The sequence below is a fragment of the Oncorhynchus gorbuscha genome, linkage group LG19 (assembly GCF_021184085.1).
Source record: "Oncorhynchus gorbuscha isolate QuinsamMale2020 ecotype Even-year linkage group LG19, OgorEven_v1.0, whole genome shotgun sequence".
Lineage (NCBI taxonomy): Eukaryota > Metazoa > Chordata > Actinopteri > Salmoniformes > Salmonidae > Oncorhynchus > Oncorhynchus gorbuscha.
The window spans coordinates 15,571,983-15,587,583 of record NC_060191.1 but is presented as its reverse complement, the minus strand read 5'-3'; the positions used below and the strand labels follow the sequence as shown (position 1 = coordinate 15,587,583).

General features: G+C 45.5%; 1 protein-coding gene across 1 annotated transcript in view; it reads left to right on the top strand.

The window, feature by feature from the left end:
* LOC124006088 (regulating synaptic membrane exocytosis protein 2-like) overlaps positions 1–15,601 on the top strand; it is a 324,465-nt gene that overhangs the window by 82,015 nt on the left and 226,849 nt on the right. The window contains 1 exon segment of the mRNA XM_046315851.1: positions 9,214–9,506. Within this exon segment, the coding sequence (XP_046171807.1) occupies positions 9,214–9,506 (293 nt within the window).

Sequence of the window (15,601 nt, the reverse complement as noted above, 5' to 3'; positions counted from 1 at the left end):
ACCTTATGAAGATGCTGGAGGAAACGGGTACAGAATTATCTATATCCACTGTAAAATGAGTCCTACAGTGGGGGGAAAAAAGTATTTAGTCAGCCACCAATTGTGCAAGTTCTCCCACTTAAAAAGATGAGAGAGGTCTGTAATTTTCATCATAGGTACACTTCAACTATGACAGACAAAATGAGAAAAGAAATCCAGAAAATCTCATTGTAGGATTTTTAATGAATTTATTTGCTAATTATGGTCCACAAAATAGATGGCATCATGAGGGAAGAAAATTATGTGGATATATTGAAGCAACATCTGAAGACAGTCAGGAAGTTAAAGCTTGGTTGCAAATGGGTCTTCCAAATGGACAATGACCCCAAGCATACTTCCAAAGTTGTGGCAACATGGTTTAAGGACAACAAAGTCAAGGTATTGGAGTAGCCATCACAAAGCCCTGACCTCAAACCTATAGAAAATTTGTGGGCGAGCAGGGAGGCCTACAAACCTGACTCCGTTACACCAGCTCTGTCAGGTGGAATGGGCCAAAATTCACCCAACTTATTGTGGGAAGCTTGTGGAAGGCTACCCGAAATGTTTGACCCAAGTTAAACAATTTAAAGGCAATGCTACCACATACTAATTGAGTGTATGTAAACTTCTGAGCCACTGGGAATGTGATGATAGAAATAAATGCTGAAATTAATCATTCTCTCTACTATTATACTGACATTTCACATTCTTAAAATAAATTGGTGATCCTAACTGACCTAAGACAGGGATTTTTTACTACGATTAAATGTCAGGAATTGTGAAAAACGGAGTTTAAATGTATTTGGCTAAGGTGTATATAAACTTCCGACTTCAACTGTACAAAGTATATGGCAGAAAATATGTTTCGGTATCTTTGTTCCATTTTCAATGCAAAGTTTGGACCATATCCCTGACAAAGTTTCCCCTTAACAGCTATAAACTGAGCTGAATGAGCTGAGAGTCCACCTCCATTAGACCGTCTTTCCGCCGGCTGCCAAGGCTGCCTGTCTGTCTTTGTTGTTGACTGATTATGGGTGGAGGATGGGTTTCCTCCAGAGTTGTAGCCTACAGATGGTGTTGAGTCGTGGCTGTGGGCTGGCAGGAGGCAGCAGCAGCAGTAGGGTTGGGACAGTGTGATGAGTAGCGGGAGTGTTGGCAGATCTGCCCTGGGATCAGATCAAAGGATAGGAGGATAGGCCCACTGCTGCCCTGCCCACTGTTAGCCTGGTATTGTCGCGATCTGTCTTCTTGGCCATGAAAATACATTGGTTGCATCTCAAATGGCACATGCAGCTAAAGTATTTGAAAGGAAAACAGTTGTTATTACTGGTCTGGAGGTGGAGGAGGTGCAGTAGAGGAATGGAGATGGAGATGGATGGATGGATGGATGGTGGCGGTGGAGATAGATATAAATGGATGGATGGTGGGGGTGGAGGTGGAGGTGTACATACAGTACATTCAGCAGATGTGCTGCTGTCTCAACCAGAGCGACACAGTTTACACAGACACTGCCTCCCCTGTATCTGGTTGCAGGGCTCCAAGCCCTCACAGAGCCCTCAAGGCCAGCTGATTCAGGGGTTTGGTTCCCAGACAGGGCTGGGTGACCAGATAGTTTTTCAACCCAAGGAGGGGGATGTCACTGGGGGCTAGACTGCTGGGCCTCTGAGGGCAGGGCCTCTGAGGGCAGGGCCTCTGAGGGCAGGGCCCATGGACCTAAAGGATGTCTCAAATGGCACCCTATTCCCTATATAGTGAACGACTTTTGACCAGAGCCTTACACATGTTGGACACAATAAAGCCCTTTCATGTTTACAAACACATGCCGAGTGCACACAGACTCACACACTACAATTTTCATAGTCTCATAATAAGAATAGATGTTATGTTTTTGCAAGTTTGTTAACTAAGACGATATAGCTCAGTTGGGGATGCTTTGGTCAGCCCAACCACCTGCAGTAGCTTGTCACGTCTGAAAGCTTTTGTGTCAGTCAAAGAGGTGCTTGTGGTGGTGGTGAAATCTGTCCTTTTTCCATCAGTATTCTCTTTCCTTCCCACAACCAGTGGCAGCCGTGATGAAAGATCTCTTGTTCTGTGAAACGGCATCAATATTTACACGCCTCAGTGTCTGGGGCCTCTAACAGAGCTGTTGGACACTGGAATACGATAGGACAGACTTGCTGCTGAGAGGTTCACAGAGAGGCAGGAGAAGAAGCAGGAGTGAAGGTTTGAGATGGATTTGAGCTGCATTAAACTGAGCCCCGAGATTATTTATTTTCTTATTTAGTCTAGTATAGCCTATCAGACTCATGGTTATGACAATAAAATATGATCTTTTGTTATATATCTTTGCTTGATATTAGCCTACAGTAAAGAGGTGAAGGACATCCAGTCTGATTGGACAGTACTGAGGGCCTTTATATGTAACCACAGGTCAGTATAGTCTAGGCTCAGCTGCTACACAGTACACATCTTATACAAGGAATGATTTTGGAGATATAGATGGAGACTTTGAATGACATACTGTGCACTATGTACATTTTCTGAACCCCCAGAATCATCAGAATCCTCCTCGGTCCTTATAGGAAAATGCCTCAGGAATCAACAGTCTCCTGAGACCAAATCATTCGTGATTAATGCGACTTTTGAGGACATCACATGTGCTGTGGTGCTCTTGGGTCTCAGCTCTCATTCACTCTGCTGCAAACGAACATACCTCACACTTATTGGATCTTTCTGGCCTCGTCAGAGTATAAAAACCTAATATTCCAGTGAATTTAGAAGAGCACGTTGTTGTGGCGCATCAGAAATAGCTTGGTGAGTCTCTGAGCGTCACGGGCGTGTAACGGCACACATTGGATTCTTTGAGCACAGTTGGGCCGCCCAGCACCATGGGGGGACGCGCTGCATTTATAATGAGCTCAAATAAGCCTCGGTAGCGGGAGACTCACACCCGCATCTATTAGTAATGAAGACTTAACTAGTAGGTCTTATACAGCGGCGGTAAAACATGATTGCACGTTTTATTGCTCACTCTTGCACATCTTTCCTCCCACGAAGCTGCTTCTGTATGCTTCTTTTTTGTGTGCCGCGTTTCAAAATTGGAATCCTTTACTGCATTTATGAAGGGGCTGTAGCGTTTTCTATTTGACATGGTGGCAGACACGTATTTAGTTATTTTCTGTAAATAATCTGTTTAGAAAATAATTATGCTTGGAACATAAGACTGTCTGACTGGCTGGTATTATTTGCAGCCTGGACAAATCACATACATTATTAGCATCGCTTAACCTTCACGCGGGCTACATTGAGCAGAGCTAGCTGCCTGCCTGTTGTCGGACTAGGTACTGTCCGCGGTGCTGAACGGTGTTGAAGGTCGATGCCCGTCTTGTTCCCTCGGTTCTTCCTGATTTTACTGCACACTGCCCCGTAACATTTCCACCAAATTAGGATTACATACACTTTTTTTTCTGCACGGACACGGTTCTTCCCGTCGTTACCATGGGTAAGTTAAATGTAAAATGGATTGTCTTGGCGTGGAAGTCATTCAATACGATGGGCTCACAATCAGCCGTTTGGATACTGCATGTACAATGCACATGAAGGCTATAGACTGTTGTGCACTGTTTGCATAAGTAGTCAGAGTATTTGAATGTAGATGATCATATTACCAATGCTGAATTAATTACAGACTATTATGAATGCCTACATGTTATAAACACCTTGTTATAACCTAGGTGAGGGCAGGCAGTCTGGATACGTTTATATGGATGTTTTAGGCTATGCAGTGCTCATTTTCGGTGAAAGTTCTCATTATATCACGTTCTCTGAAATTCTGAATATATATGGTCATTTCTAAAATGTATGTGAAACGGTGAACAGCTCTTTGATAAGCCGACATGGCAAATGCTCAAGTAAGACCAAAAATAGACGTTTGGCTTTGTAAATAATGTCACATGGCTTAGGGAGGTCTGTGAAAGACATCTGCCATCTCTCTGTGTGAATCCAGTCTCTCCATTTCTCAAGCCGCTCTCATCTTTCTCTGTCACGTCTTTCTGAACTTTGGTAAAATAAGGGGCATACATTTATGCATCAAGTCTATTATTATTACCGCGCGCCCGACACACTAAATTTAGAACCTCATTAAAATGTGATGCACCACGTGCCAGACAGTGTTTGAGCATGTGAGAGTCGGCTCTTCTTTCACATCTATTTAGGCTACACGGTTTCAGGAAACATACTTTAAAACGTGTTTCCCTCTGTCTTTTTGAGATTTTTACACACACACACATTTAGAAGAATGTGGTATATTTCATCCTAGGTAGGTTATATATTTTACATCACACGTTTTAATAACACATTTAAACGTGTGTTGCATGGGGGGAAAAGGAGTGCAGAATGATTGAATAGGTGTTGCATGTTTCAGACACAGTCGACTCAAGTGCAAACTCAGTTTCAAAGCCAAGATGTTCCCAAACATGTTCCCTTAAATAATGAGTTTTTAATGAGCTCAGTTAAGTTCAGGCCAGGTGAGACTGGGAGGGAAACAGGCAATATGATACCTATGACTGTCTATTCACCATCACATTCATATTTGACCATGATGCACATGTCTTTATAGTATGTGATATTTTTGTTCTCTGAATGCTATGAACAAGATACAGTAACATTTGATGGTTGGGAATGCATTTCGTCTGAAAGATATGAAACCAAGTATGTGTTTTTGTCTCAAAACGAACAGTGACTATTTGGACTCAAGTAATGCAACAATGGTTGAACAATGGTTGAACAATGGTTGCAATTCTCTTAAAAATGAAAAATGGTCACCGTGGTAATTTCATTGTCCTATAGCTTTGAAGTTTGATAATATCATGCTTCTCAACTGTTTTGGTAGGATGCTGTTGTAGTGTAGTGCTGCTTCTTGGCCACAAGAGAGAGCTCAATGACTGAGTGAGTATTGGTTACTGGAACATATGCATCAGATGCATTGTCTCCTCCCTCCCCTATTAACTTCACTTTGATGTAGTGTAGCGCCACAGGCTTGACAGCTAAACAAAGCTCAGCACAAACTGGGATAGCTGAAGGCTGCTCTCTATCTTAAAGGACTTTCAGTCAATGCTGTAAATCGTCTTTTAGAAAGTGATGAACATACACTACATTGATCATCGAAAGCACCACCACAGCACCACCCTTGTAATAGGCTATAGCAGTGTTTTGCTGTAGAGAATTGCAACACACGAGGTTGTCTGAACGCTAGGCCTGCTCGTTTTAGATAGAAGTTATTGATTCAAGTCCAGATGGATTAGATGGAGTAAATAGATGGAATAAAATATCTTTGTACGGGACCAAATGCAAACGAGAAAGATGATAAGGATGTATGAACCCACCTTGAGTTTAAATTAAAAAACATTAGATAACAAATGACATGTCAATCTAAACAGCTTGATGGTACCCATCGTTACATATCAGTAGCCTACAGTACCTATGCTCCAGCACACCCTGCAAACAAGAACAACTATTCAATTGATCATAGTGATTCAGGAGTAACATTAAAACAGAACGATATGCCTCACCAACATTAGAAAACCTCAGCAGAAAACACAAACCCAAAATTGTCATTGATAGGGGCAGCAGGTTGTTAAGAGTGTTGGATCAGTAACCGAAAGGTCGCTGGTTTGAGTCGCCAAACTGGTAAGATGGGAAACTCTGCAGTTCTGCTCTTTAGCAAATTGAAGAGCACAACTGCTCCCCGGACGTCAATTAAGGCAGCCCCCTGCACCTCCCTGTTTCAGGGGGGTTGGGTTAAATGTGGAAGGCATGCAGTTGTGCAACTGACTAGGTATCTCCCTGATTAAAGATTTTTACACTATTTTATCTGAACAGCGTACCACTTACCTTAAAACCACATACCATATCATTACTTCCCTGGGACAAACTGGGAACTTGACAAAACCTTCAGGGCACCATGACACAACATCCAAAGAACGTCCTAAAAACGTTCTCGGGGACGTTCCCTGGACAAACTGCAAACTAGACAAAACCTCCAGAGGACCATGACACAACGTCCCAAGAACATTCAGGGGACCATGACACAATGTCCCAAGAATGTCGTAAAAATGAGAACTATAAAAAGTCCCCTAGAGAACATTCCCTAGGGACCATCACACAACATCCTAAGGCCTAGTAAAAGGAAGGTCCTGAGAACATCCTAAAAAGGTCCTGAAATGGTCATCAGTGATGTCCTGGGAATGTACAGGGTCCCTCAGGACTTTCCTTTAGACATCGGTCCCTCAGAGAACATTCCCTTGGGACTATCATGCAATGTTCTTAGAATGTTCTCAGAATGTCAGTGGGATAACTTTGCGCCAAAACCCTTAAGGGACCTAATGGGAACATCGCCGAATGTCCTCAGGACGTCCCTTGTTTGCTGGGACATTTAGTGGGCTACATATGCCATTTCTATTCCTCCGCTAGGTTTGGAGCACTAGGTTTTTAAAATGTTCTATATTTGGGTGTAGGTTCAATGACTATGAAATGTGCAAACATGGGGAGAAATGGCCCAGCCTGGGGGGGGGGGGGCTGTCCCTTCCCCTCCCCTTCCTCCCCCACACCCATCCCCCTGACTGCACTCAGCCGTGAAGAGTTAAGCGGTGGGGAGGGAGGGAGGAGGGACTGCAGTCTGGCTGCAGTGAACACACCTCTGGCAATCAGCACAGCTGCTTGACCTGTGTGTGTGTGTGTGTGCATGTGTGTATTTGACTGTATATGTGCGTTTGGTTTAGGGACTATTACAGATGCTAACAGTAGTCTGTCAGAGTGGGCCAAACTGACGCTCTCTGCTGCATCACTGGACGGACTGTTAGAGCGCACATGCTGTGTGAGTGTGTGTGTGTGCTGACACCACTTCTGTGTGACTGAGGAGTATGGCTTCAACCTTAAACCTTATCATTAAATAATCTCTACTGTGATCAACCACTGCTTATATTTTTCACCATTTTCACTTTTTAGTGCATTAGTCATCCAGGTTATGTTTGGGTGCAGACCAGGCTGAGGCTGAGCTATGCTTAGCATGCCCTGCTCAGTATTCATTTGGCCTGTGTGTGTATGTCTTCCTGGTCTGTTTTGGAATACTCATGTACTATTGGGTATGTGCTGATGAGATAGAAGAGCCCACTGCATGTCCAGTCTGAAGCTCAGAATGTGGTTCATTATTATTGGCAGATTGGAGAACTGACTCTTGTGAGCAGTAAATAAGTAGGTCACGTCGTGCCATGCTGGCTGATGTACAAGGCTCTCTCTATCTGGGAAAGAACTGGGCTATGTTAAGCACAGAGGGAGATTGGAGTAATGAACAGGAAGTGGGACCTGGTGTGGAGGTAGCGGGTGCGTGTGTGTGCGCGCGTATGCATGCTTGTGACTGGTATGGAGGTTGTGTTTGTGTGTGCGCGTGCTTGTGACTGGTATGGAGGTTGTGTGTGCGCGTGCACGTACTTGAGAAGTATGGAAGTAGAGTGTAGCCCCCACCCCGGTGGTTCAGACATCAGATTGTCTGGGATGATAAGGAGACAACCTCTCATTGGTCATGCCATGGCCTTCCGAATATGACCCCTAGCCAGTTAGCCAGCCAGTTAGCCAGCCAGCCACTAAGTCAGTTAGGGTTGTGTAGTGTGCTCTTTAAGCCCAGCCCAGCTAATAGTAATCACAGTAATACACTACAGTACTGCAGCTCAATGCTCTGACTACAGGACCAGAGTCAGGCTATAACTAGCGACTGGAGGACACTGCTGCTGGGTTGTGTGCAGCTGCCTACCTGTCTACTGTACATCACTGCTGTCAGTCAGTCTGTCAGTCACTGGCCATCAGCCTGAGTTCCCCATGGACCCTGATGCCCTGCACCATGCTCCCTCAGAGAGAGAGAGAGAGAGAGAGGCGCCAGGCAGCTCAGGTGGCTGCCCATTTCTTCCTTTCCACTAGGCATAGCTCCTCCTTCAGACTAGGGAGGGTGGTTGTTAGGGCAGAGTGAGGCTGGATGAGCTGTGTCTGAGGCGGAGTGATCAGGTTGCATCCCAAATGGCACCCTATGCTAAATATAGTGCACTACTTTTTGATCAGGGCCCATAGCGCACTATGTAGGGAATAGGGTGCCATTTGCGAAGCAGACCAGGGCTTTGAGGGCGGCTGTGCTGCGTCTGAGGTGGAGTGATCAGTGCTTTTGTCGGCTCCTGGATTTATGAGGCTAATGTGGAAGGAGGGGGCTGCAGACCACAGTTAGTGCTACTTCCTCTGTAGAGCTGCTGAACACAGTCTCTCTCCATCCCTCTGCTATACACACACAGCTGTATTAAACAGTAGGGCTGCAGCTAGCTTCCTATTTAGATTCAGTTACTTACAGTACTGTGCACCACAAAGTTAGTACCATAGAAAGAGGATCACTCATTAATGACTCTGTAACCACCCACTACCAACCCATTGACTTGAATGGGGATACCTATTCAGTGATTTTATTTCTATGGCTGGTACCCCATATAAGCATGTGGTGTAAGTACTGTATGTACACTCTTAGAAAAAAAAGTGCTATCTAGAGCCTTACAGGGTTCTTTGTCCTGTCCCCATAGGATAACATTTTGAGATCTGTTTTCCACAGAGGGTTCAACCAGAAACCAAAAAGGGTTCAACCAGAAACCAAAAAGGGTTCAACCAGAAACCAAAAAGGGTTCTCCTGTGGGGACGGACAAAGAACACTTTTGGAATCCTTTTTTCTGAGAATGTAGGGGGATGTAGATCATATGAACTTCAGATTCCTCACCATACTCACAGACTGTCCAGTGAACTCAACATTATGTCCTCGATGAGATATGGTCCTACATACAATCCCAATATTCTCTCCCTCCTAAACACTTGCCCTAAGGCTACTGTATGTGTATGCAATATGACCAAATCATTCATATCCTCATTTGTATATTTACAGTGTTTCCTACAACATCTAGCAGGTCCAAGTATCCTCTTTTAATGATACTTGGCACGTCTCCTCTAGGGGTTGATCCATTCCATGACTCCTATCATTGTAGTTCATTGCTGTAAGCCCACCACCACCACCACCACCACCACCACCACCACCACCACCACCACCACCACCACCACCACCACCACCATCCCCACCACTGCAGATATCTAACCCCCTCTGTCCTCTGTGTACAGGTTATGTGGGTATGCAACTTGTGCCGAAAACAACAAGAAATCCTAACCAAGTCGGGGGCGTGGTTCTACAGCGGCGCCGCAGGGCCACGGGGCGGGTCTGAGGGCCCCAGGGGTCGACGTCACGAGGAGGCCCCCCAGGAGAAGAAGGCCAAACTGCAGCAGGATCTCCTCTACCAGGGGCCCACAGGGGACATATCAGCAGATAGAAGCAGACCTCCTGGGCTCCCCAGACAAGGCTCCCTCAACAACGGCTCAGGGCTGAGGCTCTCAGGTCCAGGACAGGATATAGACAGGTGAGTGCAGTGTGTGTGTGTGTAAGGTTGTGTTTGTGTTAAACACATTTGAACAATTCCCTCAGGGATTTGAGCTGCGTTTAACATTTTGATCATTATTGTGGAGGAAAACTGTCTGTTAAATGTGAAACCTGTTAAGGGAGGAAGTTGAGCCAAAGGGTTAGTTGAGCCACCCCTTGTTTCTAGGAAACCATACACAAAATGAATAATGTGACCAAATATTTAGTAATGAAGGCATCATTTCATAGAGTCTGTGAAGGAAGAAACCACATGGAAAATTGATAAGTTAGGTAAAAAAAACAATTGATTTATTAATGTAATTAATTTATTGTGTTATAGGTATCATGATGCTTGTATCTAAACCAAAGAAGATAGTTGTATACATCAGTTGGGATCTTTATAAGCTTCAATATGAGGTCCTAGTCCTAGCATGAAAGTGCATCTTTCTAACTGTGCGGGCTAATATTTCAAAATGTTTACCTTTTTGGGGTAAGTTAAACCAATGGCCAGCATACACCATACAAATTATGATTACCTTTAGTCAGTTTAATGCATAATATACATAGTATTTTTGCAATGTGTCATGCCTACAGTATGAACTCAGGAGTGCATTTTCATTGTTTCAGAGGAGACATCATCATGTCCTGTGTACACAAATGTAAAACAGACAGGGGTCTACCCCCCCCCTTGAGGTTCTAGAGAGAGCAGACATCATCATGTCCTGTGTACACAAATGTAAAACAAGCAGGGGTCTACCCCCCCCCCCTTGAGGTTCTAGAGAGAGCAGACATCATCATGTCCTGTGTACACAAATGTAAAACAAGCAGGGGTCTATCCCCCCTTGAGGTTCTAGAGAGAGCAGACATCATCATGTCCTGTGTACACAAATGTAAAACAAGCAGGGGTCTATCCCCCCTTGAGGTTCTAGAGAGAGCAGGCATCATCATGTCCTGTGTACACAAATGTAAAACAAGCAGGGGGTCTACCCCCCTTGAGGTTCTAGAGAGAGCAGACATCATCATGTCCTGTGTACACAAATGTAAAACAAGCAGGGGTCTACCCCCCCTTGAGGTTCTAGAGAGAGCAGACATCATCATATCCTGTGTACACAAATGTAAAACAAGCAGGGGTCTACCCCCCCCCATGAGGTTCTAGAGAGAGCAGACATCATCATGTCCTGTGTACACAAATGTAAAACAAGCAGGGGGTCTAACCCCCCCTTGAGGTTCTAGAGAGAGCAGACATCATCATGTCCTGTGTACACAAATGTAAAACAAGCAGGGGTCTACCCCCCCTTGAGGTTCTAGAGAGAGCAGACATCATCATATCCTGTGTACACAAATGTAAAACAAGCAGGGGTCTACCCCCCCCTGAGGTTCTAGAGAGAGCAGACATCATCATGTCCTGTGTACACAAATGTAAAACAAGCGGGGGTCTACCACCCTTGAGGTTCTAGAGAGAGCAGACATCATCATGTCCTGTGTACACAAATGTAAAACAAGCAGGGGTCTACCCCCCCCACTTGAGGTTCTAGAAAGAGCAGGCATCATCATGTCCTGTGTACACAAATGTAAAACAAGCGGGGGTCTACCCCCCCTTGAGGTTCTAGAGAGAGCAGACATCATCATGTCCTGTGTACACAAATGTAAAACAAGCAGGGGTCTATCCCCCCTTGAGGTTCTAGAGAGAGCAGACATCATCATGTCCTGTGTACACAAATGTAAAACAAGCAGGGGTCTACCCCCCCTTGAGGTTCTAGAGAGAGCAGACATCATCATGTCCTGTGTACACAAATGTAAAACAAGCAGGGGTCTACCCCCCTTGAGGTTCTAGAGAGAGCAGACATCATCATGTCCTGTGTACACAAATGTAAAACAAGCGGGTGTCTACCCCCCCTTGAGGTTCTAGAGAGAGCAGACATCATCATGTCCTGAGTACACAAATGTAAAACAAGCAGGGGTCTACCCCCCCTTGAGGTTCTAGAGAGAGCAGACATCATCATGTCCTGTATACACAAATGTAAAACAAGCAGGGGTCTACCCCCCCTTGAGGTTCTAGAGAGAGCAGACATCATCATGTCCTGTGTATACAAATGTAAAACAAGCAGGGGTCTACCCCCCCTTGCGGTTCTAGAGAGAGCAGACATCATCATGTCCTGTGTACACAAATGTAAAACAAGCAGGGGTCTACCCCCCCTTGAGGTTCTAGAGAGAGCAGACATCATCATGTCCTGTGTACACAAATGTAAAACAAGCGGGTGTCTACCCCCCCTTGAGGTTCTAGAGAGAGCAGACATCATCATGTCCTGAGTACACAAATGTAAAACAAGCAGGGGTCTACCCCCCCTTGAGGTTCTAGAGAGAGCAGACATCATCATGTCCTGTGTACACAAATGTAAAACAAGCAGGGGTCTACCCCCCCTTGAGGTTCTAGAGAGAGCAGGCATCATCATGTCCTGTGTACACAAATGTAAAACAGGCAGGGGTCTACCCCCCTTGAGGTTCTAGAGAGAGCAGACATCATCATGTCCTGTGTATACAAATGTAAAACAAGCAGGGGTCTACCCCCCCTTGAGGTTCTACAGAGAGCAGACATCATCATGTCCTGTGTACACACATGTAAAACGAGCAGGGGTCTATCCCCCCTTGAGGTTCTAGAGAGAGTAAACATCATCATGTCCTGTGTACACAAATGTAAAACAAGCAGGGGTCTACCCCCTTGAGGTTCTAGAGAGAGCAGACATCATCATGTCCTGTGTACACAAATGTAAAACAAGCAGGGGTCTACCCCCCTTGAGGTTCTAGAGATAGCAGGCATCATCATGTCCTGTGTACACAAATGTAAAACAAGCAGGGGTCTATCCCCCCTTGAGGTTCTAGAGAGAGCAGACATCATCATATCCTGTGTACACAAATGTAAAACAAGCAGGGGTCTACCCCCCCTTGAGGTTCTAGCGAGAGCAGACATCATCATGTCCTGTGTACACAAATGTAAAACAAGCAGGGGTCTACCCCCCTTGAGGTTCTAGAGAGAGTAAACATCATCATGTCCTGTGTACACAAATGTAAAACGAGCAGGGGTCTACCCCACCTTGAGGTTCTACAGAGATCAGACATCATCATGTCCTGTGTACACAAATGTAAAACAAGCAGGTGTCTACCCCCCCCTTGAGGTTCTAGAGAGAGCAGACATCATCATGTCCTGTGTACACAAATGTAAAACAAGCAGGGGTCTACCCCCCTTGAGGTTCTAGAGAGAGCGGACATCATCATGTCCTGTGTACACAAATGTAAAACAAGCGGGGTCTACCCCCTTGAGGTTCTAGAGAGAGCAGACATCATCATGTCCTGTGTACACAAATGTAAAACAAACAGGGGTCTACCCCCTTGAGGTTCTAGAGAGAGCAGACATCATCATGTCCTGTGTACACAAATGTAAAACAAGAAGGGGTCTACCCCCCCTTGAGGTTCTAGAGAGAGCAGACATCATCATCATGTCCTGTGTACACAAATGTAAAACAAGCGGGGGTCTACCACCCTTGAGGTTCTAGAGAGAGCAGACATCATCATGTCCTGTGTACACAAATGTAAAACAAGCAGGGGCCTACCCCCCTTGAGGTTCTAGAGAGAGCAGACATCATCATGTCCTGTGTACACAAATGTAAAACAAGCAGGGGTCTACCCCCCCCCCCCTTGAGGTTCTAGAGAGAGCGGACATCATCATGTCCTGTGTACACAAATGTAAAACAAGCGGGGGTATACCCCCTTGAGGTTCTAGAGAGAGCAGACATCATCATGTCCTGTGTACACAAATGTAAAACAAACAGGGGTCTACCCCCCTTGAGGTTCTAGAGAGAGCAGACATCATCATGTCCTGTGTACACAAATGTAAAACAAGCAGGGGTCTACCCCCCCTTGAGGTTCTAGAGAGAGCAGACATAATCATGTCCTGTGTACACAAATGTAAAACAAGCGGGGGTCTACCACCCTTGAGGTTCTAGAGAGAGCAGACATCATCATGTCCTGTATACACAACTGTAAAACAAGCAGGGGTCTACCCCCCCTTGAGGTTCTAGAGAGAGCAGACATCATCATGTCCTGTGTACACAAATGTAAAACAAGCAGGGGTCTACCCCCCCTTGAGGTTCTAGAGAGAGCAGACATCATCATGTCCTGTGTACACAAAAGTAAAACAAGCAGGGGTCTATCCCCCCTTGAGGTCTAGAGAGAGCAGACATCATCATGTCCTGTGTACACAAATGTAAAACAAGCAGGGGTCTACCCCCCCTTGAGGTTCTAGAGAGAGCAGACATCATCATGTCCTGTGTACACAAATGTAAAAACAAGCAGGGGTCTACCCCCCCTTGAGGTTCTAGAGAGAGCAGACATCATCATGTCCTGTGTATACAAAAGTAAAACAAGCAGGGGTCTACCCCCCCCTTGAGGTTCTAGAGAGAGCAGACATCATCATGTCCTGTGTACACAAATGTAAAACAAGCAGGGGTCTACCCCCCCTTGAGGTTCTAGAGAGAGCAGACATCATCATGTCCTGTGTACACAAATGTAAAACAAGCAGGGGTCTATCCCCCCTTGAGGTTCTAGAGAGAGCAGACATCATCATATCCTGTGTACACAAATGTAAAACAAGCAGGGGTCTACCCCCCCTTGAGGTTCTAGCGAGAGCAGACATCATCATGTCCTGTGTACACAAATGCAAAACAAGCAGGGGCCTACCCCCCTTGAGGTTCTAGAGAGAGCAGATATCATCATGTCCTGTGTACACAAATGTAAAACAAACAGGGGTATATCCCCCCCCCCCCCCTTGAGGTCCTAGAGAGAGCAGACATCATCATGTCCTGTGTACACAAATGTAAAACCAGCAGGTTTATACCCCCCCCTTGAGGTTCTAGAGAGGGCAGACATCATCATGTCCTGTGTACACAAAGTAAAACAAGCAGGGGCCTACCCCCCTTAAGGTTCTAGAGAGAGCAGACATCATCATGTCCTGTGTATACAAATGTAAAACAAGCAGGGGTCTACCCCCCCTTGAGGTTCTACAGAGAGCAGACATCATCATGTCCTGTGTACACACATGTAAAACGAGCAGGGGTCTATCCCCCCTTGAGGTTCTAGAGAGAGTAAACATCATCATGTCCTGTGTACACAAATGTAAAACAAGCAGGGGTCTACCCCCTTGAGGTTCTAGAGAGAGCAGACATCATCATGTCCTGTGTACACAAATGTAAAACAAGCAGGGGTCTACCCCCCTTGAGGTTCTAGAGATAGCAGGCATCATCATGTCCTGTGTACACAAATGTAAAACAAGCAGGGGTCTATCCCCCCTTGAGGTTCTAGAGAGAGCAGACATCATCATATCCTGTGTACACAAATGTAAAACAAGCAGGGGTCTACCCCCCCTTGAGGTTCTAGCGAGAGCAGACATCATCATGTCCTGTGTACACAAATGTAAAACAAGCAGGGGTCTACCCCCCTTGAGGTTCTAGAGAGAGTAAACATCATCATGTCCTGTGTACACAAATGTAAAACGAGCAGGGGTCTACCCCACCTTGAGGTTCTACAGAGATCAGACATCATCATGTCCTGTGTACACAAATGTAAAACAAGCAGGTGTGTCTACCCCCCTTGAGGTTCTAGAGAGAGCAGACATCATCATGTCCTGTGTACACAAATGTAAAACAAGCAGGGGTCTACCCCCCCCCCCCCTTGAGGTTCTAGAGAGAGCGGACATCATCATGTCCTGTGTACACAAATGTAAAACAAGCGGGGGTCTACCCCCTTGAGGTTCTAGAGAGAGCAGACATCATCATGTCCTGTGTACACAAATGTAAAACAAACAGGGGTCTACCCCCTTGAGGTTCTAGAGAGAGCAGACATCATCATGTCCTGTGTACACAAATGTAAAACAAGAAGGGGTCTACCCCCCCTTGAGGTTCTAGAGAGAGCAGACATCATCATCATGTCCTGTGTACACAAATGTAAAACAAGCGGGGGTCTACCACCCTTGAGGTTCTAGAGAGAGCAGACATCATCATGTCCTGTATACACAACTGTAAAACAAGCAGGGGTCTACCCCCC